Raw genomic sequence first — 15128 nt, 5'->3', positions numbered from 1 at the left:
GAAATGAACTGTTAGCTATAGATTTAGACATTCACATATTTATGATAAACCGAAATACTACACGGCTAAGACCATTCTGGGGAAATTCAAGATCAAATCAGTGGGACAAGATGGCAGGGTATAGTTCTGACTAAATATCTTAGGGCCAGCTCTATTAAGCCTTTTTGAGTTTGCAAATCCTATGATTGGGAAAATCACATGATTTGCAACCTCAAAAGTTTCTCTTCTAATGTACAAAACACATTTAATGAGTCAGAAAAGTTTCAATACTGAAGTGGAATTTGAAAGGAGCATGGAGGGGACGTTCCTTCCAAATTGCTATTTTGCATTGAATGTATCAATGGTGTGTGACTGCAATTTCAGTTGCCAACCATAGACCAGTTACCAACTTCTCCAAGGAGATGGTAATCAGAGTGGCACTGCTGGAGGTTGGGGATAATGGGAAGTGATCCAGAGACCTTTTCTGTTTTTTTGTAAGCTGCACCAGTTTCTTTAAGGAGCAGACGCTGTTTTGAGAAAAAAAAAAAGGTTTGCATTTTGGAAGGCAGCCACAAGAATGGTGGTGTGCTGTGTCCTGTTGTTCATGGGTTTAAGGCAAGCAAACATTTGCAATGCAATAGGTCTCGCATTTACAAGAGTTTCAGCTATTGGCATTACAAATGACAATGCCTTTTATTTATGTGTTGTTTTAAAAGCAGATATATAAAAGTATTGTACTTCACCATGTCAATAGCTTAAACTCTCACAAATGCAAGACTTATTGCATTGTGTTTGGCGTTAAGTTATTTAGGAAAATAGTGCTCGGAGGCTACAATTAAAGCACACGTAACAGGGGGTGTCCTTATGGGTGGTTACACAACGAGACAAGGTGGTACTAAGGAGGAACTACTAAGCCTACTCACCAATGAAAAGCCACAGTTTACAATGAACAATGATACCAACCAATCAAAATAGGGGCAGAGAATGGGCGGAGCTTTAAGTCCATATCTCAATACAGCATGCCTGCAGAGCAGCCCAGGCTCGACCTAAAATGGACCAGCATCTTGAATAAAGTTCTCTCTTTTCCATGATATTTGAAGAAAGGGCAGAAAATCACTATCTAATAATGTGTACCCTCATATACCCTCATCAAAGACCCCGTGTACATTTAGATGCGGATACTACACAACACAAGTGTGGTGTTTAGATTTGAGAGCTAAAATGATGGTACATTTTGATAACGAAGTATTTGAGAAACATCTTGCAAGGCGGTGCTGATGCTACTGTATTTGGTGCCAGCTGTTCTGCCTGGTACAGGACAACGTGTTAATATCACTGGAACTGCCCCTGGGTGGAGAAGGAAGGCCGCCATCTGGCTGCCTTGAGAGAAAATGGCCTAGCACCGCTTTCAGCATTGCTGCTAAAAATCACTGCACTTTTCTATCCAAAAAAGTTAGCTGCAATATTAATCAAATTAAATTATGACGCTGCTTCTCATCCACAGCATCAACAGCTTTCTTGTCCAGCCACTTTATAATACTTACATATCTCTGCCCGGATATCCGTGTCACTCGGTTATTCAAAGTATGACATGACATGGTATAAATACAGCAGTGTTTATAGCAGTTGTAAAAATCCGCGCGCTACTAAATCTGGAACCAATCAGCAACGAAAAACACACATTCCTAAAATACCATGAATGAACACTGGGAGGCTGCTCACACGTTTCTTTAATTGAATTCTATTTTGGTAGTGAGGGTATATAAATAAGATTTATTCTTTCACAATAAGATAGTAAATCTGTTCCATACTTCTGGTTGCTTAAGCGTTTGCAGTAATAATAAACTGCCTGGTATTTTTTTATTTTTACAAGCAAGCAAATGTAAGAATCGCAGTGTCTAACAAATGTGTCACCTTTTGTAGGACCTATATTTATGTCAATTAAAAGATGAGTTTTGCTGGTTACTGCTTTGTGAAAGTTTGACCATCTTCTAAATCAGTGGAGTAGCTAGACCTTTAGACGCCTGTTGTGGTTGGGGCATTTGCTGCCCCACAAAGGCCTCAGGTGAGAGCGCGGGTGTGGGGGTGGGTGGTGACAGTCCTGCATTTGCCGCCTGAGATGGCCGCAGGTAAGTGATGAGGGGGAAAGGGGTGCCCACTGCCCTCAAAACTCGTGCAGCATGGGGCAGATTGCCCCCTCCACCCCCCCCCTTGCTGTGCCACTATTTTACATTCGTATTTTTTCTTATTTGGTTACAAGCAGTGCTTAATTTGAGCACGTGGTTTCCGGTGCTCGGCACTGCCACTTAATTCTCAACACTGACACAAATAACAGTCCCCACCATGGGTAGCGCTGTTGGTTTAAGTTTGAGAAGACACTACTATAGTGTTAAATAATTAAATATACAGTCACATTTCTTAATACCTGCCACCCCACTGCATTCTTATAGCTTTGCGTGGGATGGCATAGTCTCAATTGTCACACTTGTAGGAGAGTGGTGTTTAGTAATTGTGTTGGTACTGTCATTGGCAACGCTGGCAGGTGCAGTGGCTGTACAGGTTGTAGTGGCCTCCAGAGAAGAGCCCGCTTACTTTTTTTACGACCTAAGCACTGGTTATAAGGGCAAAGGAGAGCTCTTAATATAGCATTGCATTATTTCGTGTTATATCACCTCTATGAGATTGATTGGCACAGTGATCTTCTGTTGCCAGCCGTAAATAAACTTACTGACAGTTTAGCATCACTGCATGCCATGTTACCTTAAATCAGATTCTCTGACTGTGTACCATTGATTGCGTACAGCAACCCTTGATTAATCTTAGTGATAGTGTGGCATCTCAATGGGCCCCTCCACTCTCGATTACCCTAGGTTACTGTGTGCCACGACTTCGTAGACCCCAGATCTTGCTTCGTCTTATCAATGGTGTGGCATGAGTTTGTGTCTCCTGGCATTGATTACATTTGTTTATAGTTGTTGAGGAGGTTGTTGCTTGGTGTTGCCCATTCTACATGTCATTGGTTTTGAAGCCGGCTGCACATCGTGACGTGACTATGTCTCTTGTCACTCTTGACTAGTCTTGCTGTGTGTCTCGCCAGTCTTGATACGTTTAGTAAGAAGTGCAGCACAGCATTATGTTTTGCCACACACAAGTAACATGAACAAGATTGGATTTTATACCATGAGTTAGTCTTGCCAAATATGATGCATGATCTTAGGTCTCACATGCCTGATTTTCAGAAATTGAGCTCATATCCAAAAATATTGTGAAGGATGTGACTATGAAAAGAACTAGGCCAGATGTACTCAACATTATTATGTTTGCAAACACCCCAAATCAGAGTTTGAAACCTCAAAAACATTTTGCGAAATGTACTAAACCTATTTTACATATCAGTAAAGTTTTAGCAACTCCTAAAATAGGTTTAAAAATGGATAACAAATCATTATTTGGAAGAGGTGTGTTGTGGGCAACCCTTCCAAATAGCAATTACTCTGTGCATGTATCCATGGATGAAGACCGAATTAGCAGTTGTAAATTACTGTACAGTTCTGACTCCCAGGTTGGGGTGGTAACTCATTCACCTAAGGGAAAGGGTCCTCTTTGGACCCCTTCCCCTATGTGAATATTGAAAAAAGTTCCAGGGGGAAAAAGACAGTGGAGATCACAGCCAATTCTCAAAGAAACATTTAAAAAATAAAAAAGTTTTTAAAGCATTTCCATTTACTTTAGGATAAACAGACTTATTAAAAAAAAAAGAAAAATAATCTTCTTCATTTAAAGTCAATGACAGACATGGGTCTGCTGACTCTGGAGACCACTTTCCCTTTGAAATCCACCAATAGGAGTGAGTCCCAACCTGGTAGGTTGCATTTCTGCTCACTCCGATTCAGAATTTGGGACCTGACCTATTGGTACATAAGTCGGTTTGCAAAAGTCCACACTATTTGCCAAAAAACTGCTACCAATGCATTAGTACATCTGGTCCCAAGTGTCTTCCTGCCTTCTAAGACATTAATGACAGCATACCTTGACAATCGTGATGCAACCATCAAATGCTGCCAACACATCATGGCATGAGCTGGTCTTCTGCTTTCCTCACTCAGATTTGTTAACAGCCTGGAAGGGCATTGTATCCTGCCTCCTTTGATCAGACATAACACCAATGTAGCATGACCTTGTATCTTTTTTTAAAATATCTTTATTGGTATTTTCTGATTTTATCATAACTGTCATCATAAATTTTTTTTATACAGCTTTTTCAGTTGTCCATCGCGAAGTTACAGAGCCCAAGTGATTTACAATAGTGCAGTTGACAACAATATCAGGCTAATGTTAACACAACGTTCCTGCTTACAGACACATACCTTATTTTGGGTACACCTGAAAAAGTCTCAGCGTGCTATTGTTCGCATCTATTGCCGCATTGTGGTTGTTATATTCAATGCAAGGCCACATACAGCATGATTAATTTGTGTCTTGTCCGGGCTAATCCCGTAATATCCAATATATAGTCTATTCCATCATATTGCAACAATCTATTGGTCAGACTTGAACAATATTATGAATACAATCATGTAAATCAACAGTATATAATAAGCGGTCACGTGTCGATAGCAATAAGACACTTTCTTTTCTTTTCTTTGTCTCCCAAATAAACATATATTCAAAACTCAAACTTACAACACTTCAAACTGCCATCAAAACTATGTAAGACGAGTCGCTGTTACGTATCTTAACATGACGATGTATGGTCTACATGCCAATGTCTTATGGCACTTCTGATCAGGGGCCACAAAAACCCATGTAACTGTGTGTAGCTATGCAACCAGAGTGGAGCACCCCCCTCCCCTCCCCCCTACCCTTCCCGGCAGTGCAACAGGGAGTTCCTGGATAGGTAACTGTCTGCATGGCAGGGCACAACTGCGTCTTGTAATCATACCGCTGGGCACTGCCATGTCTGTAGTCAGTTAGCGGGATGCACCTCCTCTTCGTTCACTGCGGTAACACCTTGAAGAGCCAATAGCAAGCATGACCTTGTATCTTGCTACACTCAACAATACTAGCCTATAGGATGTCTTCGCTGTTAGCCAGTCACCCTCAATTATACTTATGGCATGACAGTGCACCTGACACCATTGAACAGACTTGTTGGTAAAGTAGTGTGGCTTAACTCCTGATACACTCGACCTGACTAGTTGCTAGTGTGTGACAAGCTCACTACGGGACTCTCACTAAGGCTGTCAATGGCGTGGCATGACTGTTTTTTTAAAACTCTAAATTTGTTGCGTTGACGGTGTGGGGTCGCCCTGGTTCTATCCACTCGTATCCATCGATTGTGATATCACCCCCTATTGGTCTTTCTGATTCTATGACCTGAAGTTGTGTTCTGCCTTCCAAAGTCAGACTTGCCATTGACCTGACTCGTTAACAGTGTAGTTCCACCTGGATTAGAAGTGTGGCATGACTTTTTTCCCCTCCATTATCCTTCACATTCGACGCAGAAGCACCTTCAGAAAATTCAGCAAGGAGCAGCAAAGATCCCACTATCTCTTTTGCATTCGTTAGTTATTCCTGTTTTACGCACGTTTTGGAACAAGCCCTGCTGCCGATCAGCCCGTCTCCGAGAGCAGATGTTTCCATGAGCTTCAGGGATTATGGTGATAGAATTTAAAGAGCCAGGATTTAACTTGGAAATTCAATTAGTGGTACGAAAGACGGATGACTGTACACTTTGATGCTAAACCTTCTCTCACATACTCTAATTATTAAACCAAAACGAGGGGTTTGCTCCGACAGTTCCCTCTAGAGGTTAATGGCGTCTCCTCCTAATGTACCAACTGCGTTCATTAATGAAATGTAGAAGCATGCAGTGGAACGGGGGTAGAATTTTAAGGACTTCTGGCACTGAAATGAATGTGGAAAACCTTAAAGTGGGTGCGGCATGCAAACATAGAACAATACATGCGTCCTTCTATTAGCAACTTGTTTTTATTAACATATTCAGTTTCGCAAACTTGAATAGACTTTTCTTGAGTGTCACACAGTGAATCCACAAACTAAGGGGTCCATTAGGATGGAGGGCGGACTTTGTCCGCCCGCCACCCTAACGGAGATCGGGACCGCCCGCCATAAGGGCGGGGGTCCCGTTGTGGGTATTAGGAAGTGCCCGCCACAGTGGCGGGCACATCCTATATGTTTTACATTGTGAGTTAACGCATTCAGACATGCAAAGCGGCAGGCACCGCGTGGTGCCTGCCGCTTAGCATATGTACATGTGGGGGGGTACCATAGGTACCCCCCATGTGCCCCCCCTGACAGTGGCGCCAACCTGGGGGCCCTGCAGGGGCCCCCGCAGCAATCTCCGCATGCCTTTCCGTGGCGGCATTGCAGCCGCGGAAAGGCCCACACATTTTGACATTGTAATATGGCTGGCGGTGTCCATTGTACACCGCCACCATGTACATCTATTACCGCCAACCGCGGCGGTAAAGTGGCAGCCGGTCTCTCCGCCACCCTGGCGGAGGCCATCCGCCCGAAATCCTAATGGACCCCTAAATATTACACAAAAATTAGGAAAATATTTCATAACATTAAAAATAATGTAGGTAGGTAAGCATGAATCTGGCAATTGATTATGCTAGAATTAGGTACTTCCAATTATGCACTACTGATTGCAGATCCTCGTGACCATCGATACGCCAAGTCATGCCATCCCCATAGCCTTTATAGAAAGCCATTGCTTCCATGACAATTCCCTTTTTCCTGCCCTTCTGTATCCTATTTTTTTATCTGGTGGATCCTCATCCTTTTGTCAGTGACATGGTTATTCCCCAAAATCTATGCCTTTGACATACACCATGTCGTGCCAGAGTGACTGGGACATCAGGTACTTGGCAGTTATTTAACACTGCAGTAGATATTGCTTAGCCTTGCATATTTTGCCATTTGTGCACGTATGCCATACTTGTCAGAAAATCGTTCTGTAAATCAGGCCCAGTATCTTTAATTTAAAATATATGAATTCAATGCATGCATACATAAGGGCATTCAAGGACAGTGCAAACAAGGTATGTTCACCTATATTGTTTGGCACCATATTATCCCCAATATGCAATTGAAAATTTGAATCACTAGCAGAAGGTGAAACATGCATGAAAGTAGTGATGGAATTTTTTAATACAAAACCTATATATACATTTATATATATGTGTGTATATAATGTAATAGCTAGGTGAATTTGCCAGTGATAGCATTAATGTTCTGAACTAAGAAAAAGCACGGAAATTCACCAGTTATAGTTAGCAGAGGTAAATATAACCTGCACCCGCCGAAGCTCTGGAATACCTTGCCCCATCATATAAAAAGCAGCTCTTCACTGATGATTTTCAGAAAGCCCTTGGGACTCAATCCCCAAAGACCATTTCTAAAAATTAAGGGGAGTGGGTTGCCTTGTTACCTGAGTACCCCAACCTCTATGGCCATTACTAAAAATAAAGGGGAGAGGGCCTGCATGGCCCCCCTTCCAGAGCTTTGTTAGGCCCTGGGACTCCCTCCCCAGGACCATTTTTAAAAAAATTATAGTGGGGGCTGCACAATGCCCCTGCTCAAGCATTATTAGGCCCTGGGAACACCATCCCCCAAGGCCCTTTTTTTAAATAAAGGAAAGGGGCCGCTAGGCCCCTCTCCCTGAGCCTTATTCGGCCCTGGGGATTCCAACCCCTAGTGCCTTATTTATTTAAATAAAGGGAAGGGGGACAACAGCAGCTGATCTGGCTCCCCATCAGACAGCGAGCCAGGTTTAAGGGCCCCTGCATTGCCCACTAAGCCCTTTATGAACAAGCCCTGGTATACATCACCTGGGGAGTTATGTGCCAAGACGTACCCTCCACTCGTCCGGGGCAGGCCTGCTGTCCTGTCCACGGTTCAACAAAACTAAAAAAGGCGGGTGAGCTTTCTCTGTCCTGATTCCCCACTCTATGGAATAAGCTACCAGAAAGCCTACGCAAGGAAACTGCCCTTCTCCCATTTAGGAAAAAACTTAAGACCTTACTATTCACGGAGTCCTGGGAACAACATACCCTCTGACCAGGTGTAATGACAGATAGCAGATGGTGGGGTTTCAGTTACTTTCTCTCAGCGCTAAGAGACCTGCCGGTGATTACGAGTTTTATAAATCCCAATTAACATAACATACCATAACATAAAGCTCCCCCCCTCCCTCAGCCGCTACTGGCCCGGGGGAAGGGGTCTGCACTTTTTAAAGTTAGGTGTCCTGATGACCAACCTGAGCCTCCACCATTTACTTGTTGGGGAATGCTGGGGGAGCCCCAAAGCCCCTGCGGTCCCAGGCAGCTCTCCGCCTGTAGTGGGAGCCGGCATTGCTCCTACCCACAGGGAGCAATTACTAATGCTTCTCCATCAGGGTGGGAGCAATATTTTGTTCTGTTTTCCTTCCCACATCAGTGCAGGTAGGGAAGCAGATCGAAAATCTGCTCCCAACGGACAGGTGTATTTTCAAAGCTCCGGCCTGCTGGTAGCAAACTTTGTGTTTTCTCACGCTTTGCGGGAGTTTTGAAAATGCTTCCACTAATTAAAACAAACACAGGTTTCTCTGACTGCACTGGTACAGGCATGAACACCTCTATGCCCTGGTGGTGGGCTCCAGGGGACATAGCTTCTGAGCCCCGGGGATGGGTACCCCAAGACTGTTTAAGGTGCAGGGAGGGGGCCATGTGGCCCACCTCCCTTAATGCAATCGGCCCCAGGGTGTGCTCCTTCAGTTCTTTTATGGGTCAGGAAGGGCAGCCCGCTGCCCCCTCCCCATTTTGTAAAATGTATCCCACAGAGGTTGACTCCCCAGGACCTTTAGAGGCTCGGGAAGGGGGCCATGCTACACACCCCTTCCCATGGGTACTATTTTCGGCCCCAGTGGGTGGGCTCTCCTCACTTCTGGAGGTTTGGGGAGAGGCCTCATGTCCCTCTTGCCCATATAAAGTAATTATGGCTCTAGTTGTGGGCATACCGGGTCCTCTGGAGGCTCAGGGAGGGGGCTACTCAGCACCCTCTCCATATAAACAAATTTTGCCCCAGGGGTGGCCTCCCCTGGGCCTCTAGAGGTTCGGAGAGGGGGTGCCATGCAGCCCCTATCCTCTTTCTGAATACAGCCCAGAGGGTGGGCACCCTGAGGCATAACCTTAGTAGTTTTTTGTTACATTTTTTACCCTTTTTAGGCCCAGAGAGGGTCACTCTGGTTCCCCCCCCCCCAAGGGGCCTGGGGGGGGGGGGGGGGCAGGGTATTCCTACCCTGCCCCTTATATTTTGTTTCTACATGTTCAAGACAGGGGACCAAGTCCCTGAGTACTGTAATGGCTTCCAGCAACATTTTTCTCATGTTGCTGGCAGCCAATCAGAGCACTTGCTCCAGCGGGAGTCTGACTCCTGTGGGAAAGAGATGACCCAGAGGAAATAAAGCTCCCTGGGCCAATCAGAACTCTCTATTTTTAGATTGAGAGACTCTTGTGGTCTCCACTGCCCAGATATACAATTATTTTTTAACCTTAATTTCTCAAAATCGACTGAATGGATTACACCAAATAACAAAAAGGACAATCTGTGGACCATGAGCTAGCTTCATACCAAATATCCTTACATAAACTAGTCTAAAAGGTGCTCTTTTTTGGAAAGTTTCGTAGAGATTTGTCAAACAGTGCGAAAGTTATTAGCAACACAAACAATGCTTTTCCTATGGAACAGCTGACCTAACAATGACAAACCGGCGGGGACCGCTCTATATGTATACATACATATACAAATATTTCATTAATATATATATATATATATATATACACACACACACGCACACATACATACATACACATATTTATACATAAGTAAGTCCATATTTGTCTCACAATAGCCTTTTATAGTGAATTGGCCCAATTCAGAAAGAAAGTATATTTACCTATATTGGTCCAGCTCAATATTATTCTACGTGTGAGAGGCACTCACACTCTCTCTCTCTGAAATCAAATTTACAGTGTGTTATTTGCACTATGTCCAGTAGAGAAGTTCCTATCACCAGATCTTCTAATATTATAGACTCCAGCACCAGAACACCACAGGGCAATTAGAACAAATTCCAGATCTCTAACCTTTCCGTGCTGGAGTTAACAGTATGCGCTCTTGGTTAGGTATCATTACTCTAATCTGAAACTTCAAAGGTGTTTTTAGCTTGGGAGAAATCCTTGAGGACTTTTTTTGCGATAGACACATTGAACACATTACTGGGATTTCAGAAAGTGTTTTGTTAGTTTTTTTTTACTGAAGCTTTGTCATGAAATACCAATAAAGAAACCTACAAAGGGATTTGATTGGAAAATGATCTTTCAAACAAAGGATTACATTATAGAGTGTTCTTTACATGCTTTCGTGCTCTGGCATGCCTTTGATCATGAGAAAGATAGGGTTAAATCTGAAACAACCAGTGGAAAAGCAATAGGTTTGCCTTCTGTAAACTGCAGGCGCACAACATATAGAGACACATGAAGGATTGCAGATTTTAATAGTGCAGCTGGTACAGATGCACCAGTGTCCAATGGTTGTGAGGAGCACACTGCATCAGAATTAAGGCAGTCCTTAACTACCCAACATAACGTGTTGATCCATTTACATGGCTTTGACCCATGGCACCCTTTCTATGCTACTGGCCATATGCACAAAGACAGGCTTTCATACACATATAGATCAACACATATATGGGTGTCCAGTCACACAGACAACACTGATTAAGGCATTTACTTGCCAGGACAAAATTAATGGAGGGACTGGTGCACAAAGGCAACACAACCCAAGGCATTCCCACACAATGGCAACACACATATAGGCACCCTTGCACTTAGGCAGCATACATAAAACACTGCAGCTCACATGGAGGCACACAAGTATGCCTGTGTTGTTGCCAAGCAGCTACATCATTTGTAAAACTTAACGAAGACCTAAGAATTTGGTCAACAGTACTTTGCATGACGGATTCATGAATGTTGCTGGCCATTCCCAAAAGGGTTAAAATACTACTGGCCTGATTCACAAAGGTATAGTTACACTTTGATTGTAAGTTTACTCTTGAAGTGTAACTGTACTATCAGTAACTTTATAAGTAGCAACTTTATGAGTATTCACTAACTTGTAGTAATAGTAACTCCTTTCAAAGTGATAAGGTACTACCGGTGCAATGTTGCAAATAGAGTTGAGCCATCATTTCTAAAAAGTTTGGCACACAGCTGAGAAAATAACTTGGATTTCTTATGCATAGAAAAGACATTCTGAAGACTTATGCTTCATTCTTGAACAAGGATAGAGCATTCCTAGGATTATCATAGGGGCATGTTTGGATTGAAAGTTCCTTTAGAACATCCCTCATGGCATCACCAGATCATACTTCAATATGCTGCTCCTAGACAGGGAATTCCCCAGGCAACTGAAATTGATGCTTGGACATGAAGCTTCCAGACAGGCATCCACAGAGCCAAACTTGATCATAATGCGTGCTTACAAACAGGGCATTCCCATGCTGCTTTCACAGCAATTCCTGAATATTATGGACACACAGGATTTTTTTTACATCCCCATGTAAATTTTTTAACTAGTGCATTCCAAAGACCTCCCTAGAGACATGCTTTACTTGAAGGTTTCATGATATCACCCGAGTCCTGGATGAACATGATGGTTCGAGACAGTCCATTCCCATGAACATCCTACAATGTTCAATTCCACGAGCATTGATAGGCCTTAACACCATCGCTGCTGATGGTATTCCCCTCCTGTGCTGGTCCCGAGTTATTCCCATTGTTCATGACGAGCTCAGCTCGTCATGAGTGTACGAGAGGTGTACCTCATGACGAACTGAGCTCATCATGAGCATCGAAGGGGTTACCTTCTAAACAGACGATGCTCAAGTTTATTATAGGGAATATCATGTATCTAGAACTATTTTGGTTGGGACCATGATAAGACTTAATTGTAATAAAGTGTGTTCATTAATGTCTCCAGCAATACAGTGTAATATTCAATTTGACTTGTCAGACAATTAAAAACTTTGACTCCTTTTAAAAATCAGTACATTTGCTTAGATTGGTGTGCTCATTCAATGACAATGCTCAAACCTTGAGAACACAATGCATACCTAGACGCCTCTGCACCATCCTTTAGTCTATGATGCTTTCACATGACATATTTTTTGAACTACCCCATTTTCTTTTCACATCACAGATTCCCTGGAGCCAACCTATCAGCAACTTCAGAAGATGAAGCTGGACAAAAGCCCCTTTGTGGTGGTGTCAGTGATTGGTCAAGAGCTTTTGACTGCCGGGCATCATGGGGCCTCTGTGGTGGTTTTGGAAGCGGCTCTGAAGATCGGGACCTGCAGTTTGAAGCTGAGGGGGTCTGTCTTCTCTGCGCTGAGCAGTGCATACTGGTCTCTCGGGAACACGGAGAAAAGTACGGGATACATGCAGCAGGACCTGGAAGTAGCCAAAACTTTAGGTAAAGAGGTGTTTACAATTCTATCCTCAAGTTACGTGCAACGGTTTGTTTCCTTGGAGATGACGCAGAGGTTTAGACATAGAATACACTACAATGTTTGTCCTGGAGTTCACTGGGCTTCATGCAAAAATCAATTCATCTGTTGTGTGCAAATGAATGACCCAGACTTATGTGATTGAGTTAACACAAATTTACCTTATAAAATTGCTTTTTCACGATAAAATGTAAGGTACTTGATCTATTCAATAAAGAAACAGATATCTACTATTGTTGTTGCAATTTGCATTCAGTTGTGCCCTTTCTACAGGGCATCCTGTTATTTGAGAACCCAATCGCTCCCTCCAGAAGCACTGTTGCTTGACATGAACCATTTGCCACACTTCTTATTCATTTACGTCTTTTTATTCAAGATATTCCAATGTTTTTAAAGTTTCAATCCATTTCATCACATGAAATCCTTTCAATGTATAACAAGTCTGATGCTGAAGGTATGCCCATCCAGGCCTTTTCACGACAGCAGGACCGATACAGGTTACATCCTCAGTAGTATTATTAATTCCCAATGCATTTCGAGCGTCATCTTCGCTATTCGTCAGGGGTTAACTTCAAAATAAACAATGACTTTAATCTAAAGGTTTCAACTTATTAAACAAACAATTGACATTGTACTTGTTGCATCCTGCTCACCATTTCAGTATCTTCAAACATGCTTCCCTCAGTGCTTTCCCGCTAAATGTCCAACATATTCTAAAAACCTACTGCTCTGCTGTCCCAGCCACTGCTCAATTGGACTTTTTAACCCACTACGTGAAATTGTTTCACCCCGCTGTTTGGATTCGCAGTTAGCCTTACGTTAAACCAAAACCCGTTAGACCCCCTCACATACCTACAGGGCATGTCATTATCGGGGACAGCAAATATAGTACTTGTTATTATTTTAAAGGTCATCACTAAAACACTCTCCTTTCTGATTTGAGGTTGTACTTTGTCCTGCACTTATGGAATGTTGCTTGTGAGGCTTAATATTTGCTGGATAGTGATAACATTATTGGCAAAATAGATTTCCACACTTCGTCTCACTAAATTCAGTCATTAGGTGTGTTCATCAGTCAGGCTGAAGAACAAGACTAAGGCACACAATTGATGGATGGAATGCAGAAACATTCACCCCCAGTCAAGAGATCTGGGTTAAATCCATCATTCTTTTCTCACCTTGCCACCCCAGTTTTTCTGGTTCAGGGAATACCTGGCTTGGCAGTTCGGGCTGGACCGTTCACAAGAGGCAGAGGGTCAAGACTGATTTGCATATGGCTGGGTCTGAACTAAGGTGGCAAAGTGAGCTAAAGAATGATGATGGATTCAACCCTGATCTGTGACTGGGGGTGAGTGTCTGAAAAGATTCAGCGCTCCGTCCATCATCTCCTTGTGTTTGCTTTGAAGTACAAGACTGGCCTATCACAATAAAAAATCTGAGATGACCCACGCTCACCCTCTGAGTACCGCGCTTACAGCAGTCATGAAAAGGTGTAGGCCAATTCTGTGCAGGACGTTCCTTGATGCAGCAGCATCACTGGTGATTCATCTGCACCAAATTTCATTAACTGCACTAGTGGCATATTGAAACTTGAGTGGGCCCCCCGGAAAAGTACATGGAGGGGCCCCCCCATGCTCCGGACCCAGTCAGGAGTTCTCAGGTCAGTAGCCTGCATCCCCTGCTCATTGCCGGATGGGGTCCCCTGGAGCATGTGCCCCCTCCCCGCTCAGCGGGGGCTATTATCCACTAAACTACACTACACTCCACACCAGTTTTGAGACTTCATGTCATTTCTTGAAAGATTTGCATGGAGCTCACCGCTTCTGCCTGTACCTTTTCTTATCTTGTCATGTGGTGCTATTGCGCTACTTGTGCCCATTTTGACTACTGACCATTGACTCTGATACCACTCTGTGTTACTCTGCTCCCTGCCTGCAATGCTGCTGGGTACGTCTAACTCCCTTGGGTGGTTTCTCACTGCTCCAACCTTAGCATAAGAGGAATTTGTGTTTCCAGGCCTGCTGGGGATTCACTTGCTGAGAAATTCTTGCAGTGGCCCACCTCATATGGTTCTGGATGAATCCAATTGTACTTTGTAAAGGTTCTAACCAATGAAGACACTCTAAATTCTTCCACTGTGTAGATCATCTACTTTTAGTTTCATTTCACTTCAGTCAGATGAATTTACGCAGTCTTAGTGTAAGCATTTACATGGACCACACATTTTAGGGCGAACACAACCTCATAGGATAGCTTTTATATTGGCCATCATGATCTCCAGAATACCGTAAAATAATGGTATCTATACATGGTATATGTGCAAGTCTCCCGTCTAAAGCTATCCGCAAGCACCAGAAAGTCCAACACTATGCCCTTCTCCTTATCCTCAGTCTTAAAAACTTTCATTACATAATTTCAGCTCTAGCGACATCCAATCTAACAAAAACTGGCAAAAACAAAAATCAATGCTATGGTGAAGCGAGTGATCCACATAAAAAACCTGGGTGAGTAAGGAATCACCCCAATATATCAGTGCTATTATGCACATTGAAGCTGACAAATGCAACAAACT

The 15128-nt window shown here is 43.3% G+C and overlaps 1 protein-coding gene across 2 annotated transcripts in view; it reads left to right on the top strand.

The window, feature by feature from the left end:
• Window positions 1-15128, top strand: part of TTC28 (tetratricopeptide repeat domain 28) — a 1842918-nt gene that overhangs the window by 1081345 nt on the left and 746445 nt on the right. For both annotated transcript variants that reach the window (XM_086943149.1, XM_086943150.1), the window contains one exon: window positions 12250-12522. In XM_086943149.1, coding sequence (XP_086799275.1) covers window positions 12250-12522 — 273 coding nt within the window. The remainder of the gene's footprint in view (window positions 1-12249; window positions 12523-15128) is intronic.

Source organism: Lissotriton vulgaris, chromosome 11 (genome assembly GCF_964263255.1).
Source record: "Lissotriton vulgaris chromosome 11, aLisVul1.2, whole genome shotgun sequence".
Lineage (NCBI taxonomy): Eukaryota > Metazoa > Chordata > Amphibia > Caudata > Salamandridae > Lissotriton > Lissotriton vulgaris.
Note: the sequence above shows the minus strand (reverse complement) of the source record. Positions and strands in the feature narration are given on the sequence as shown.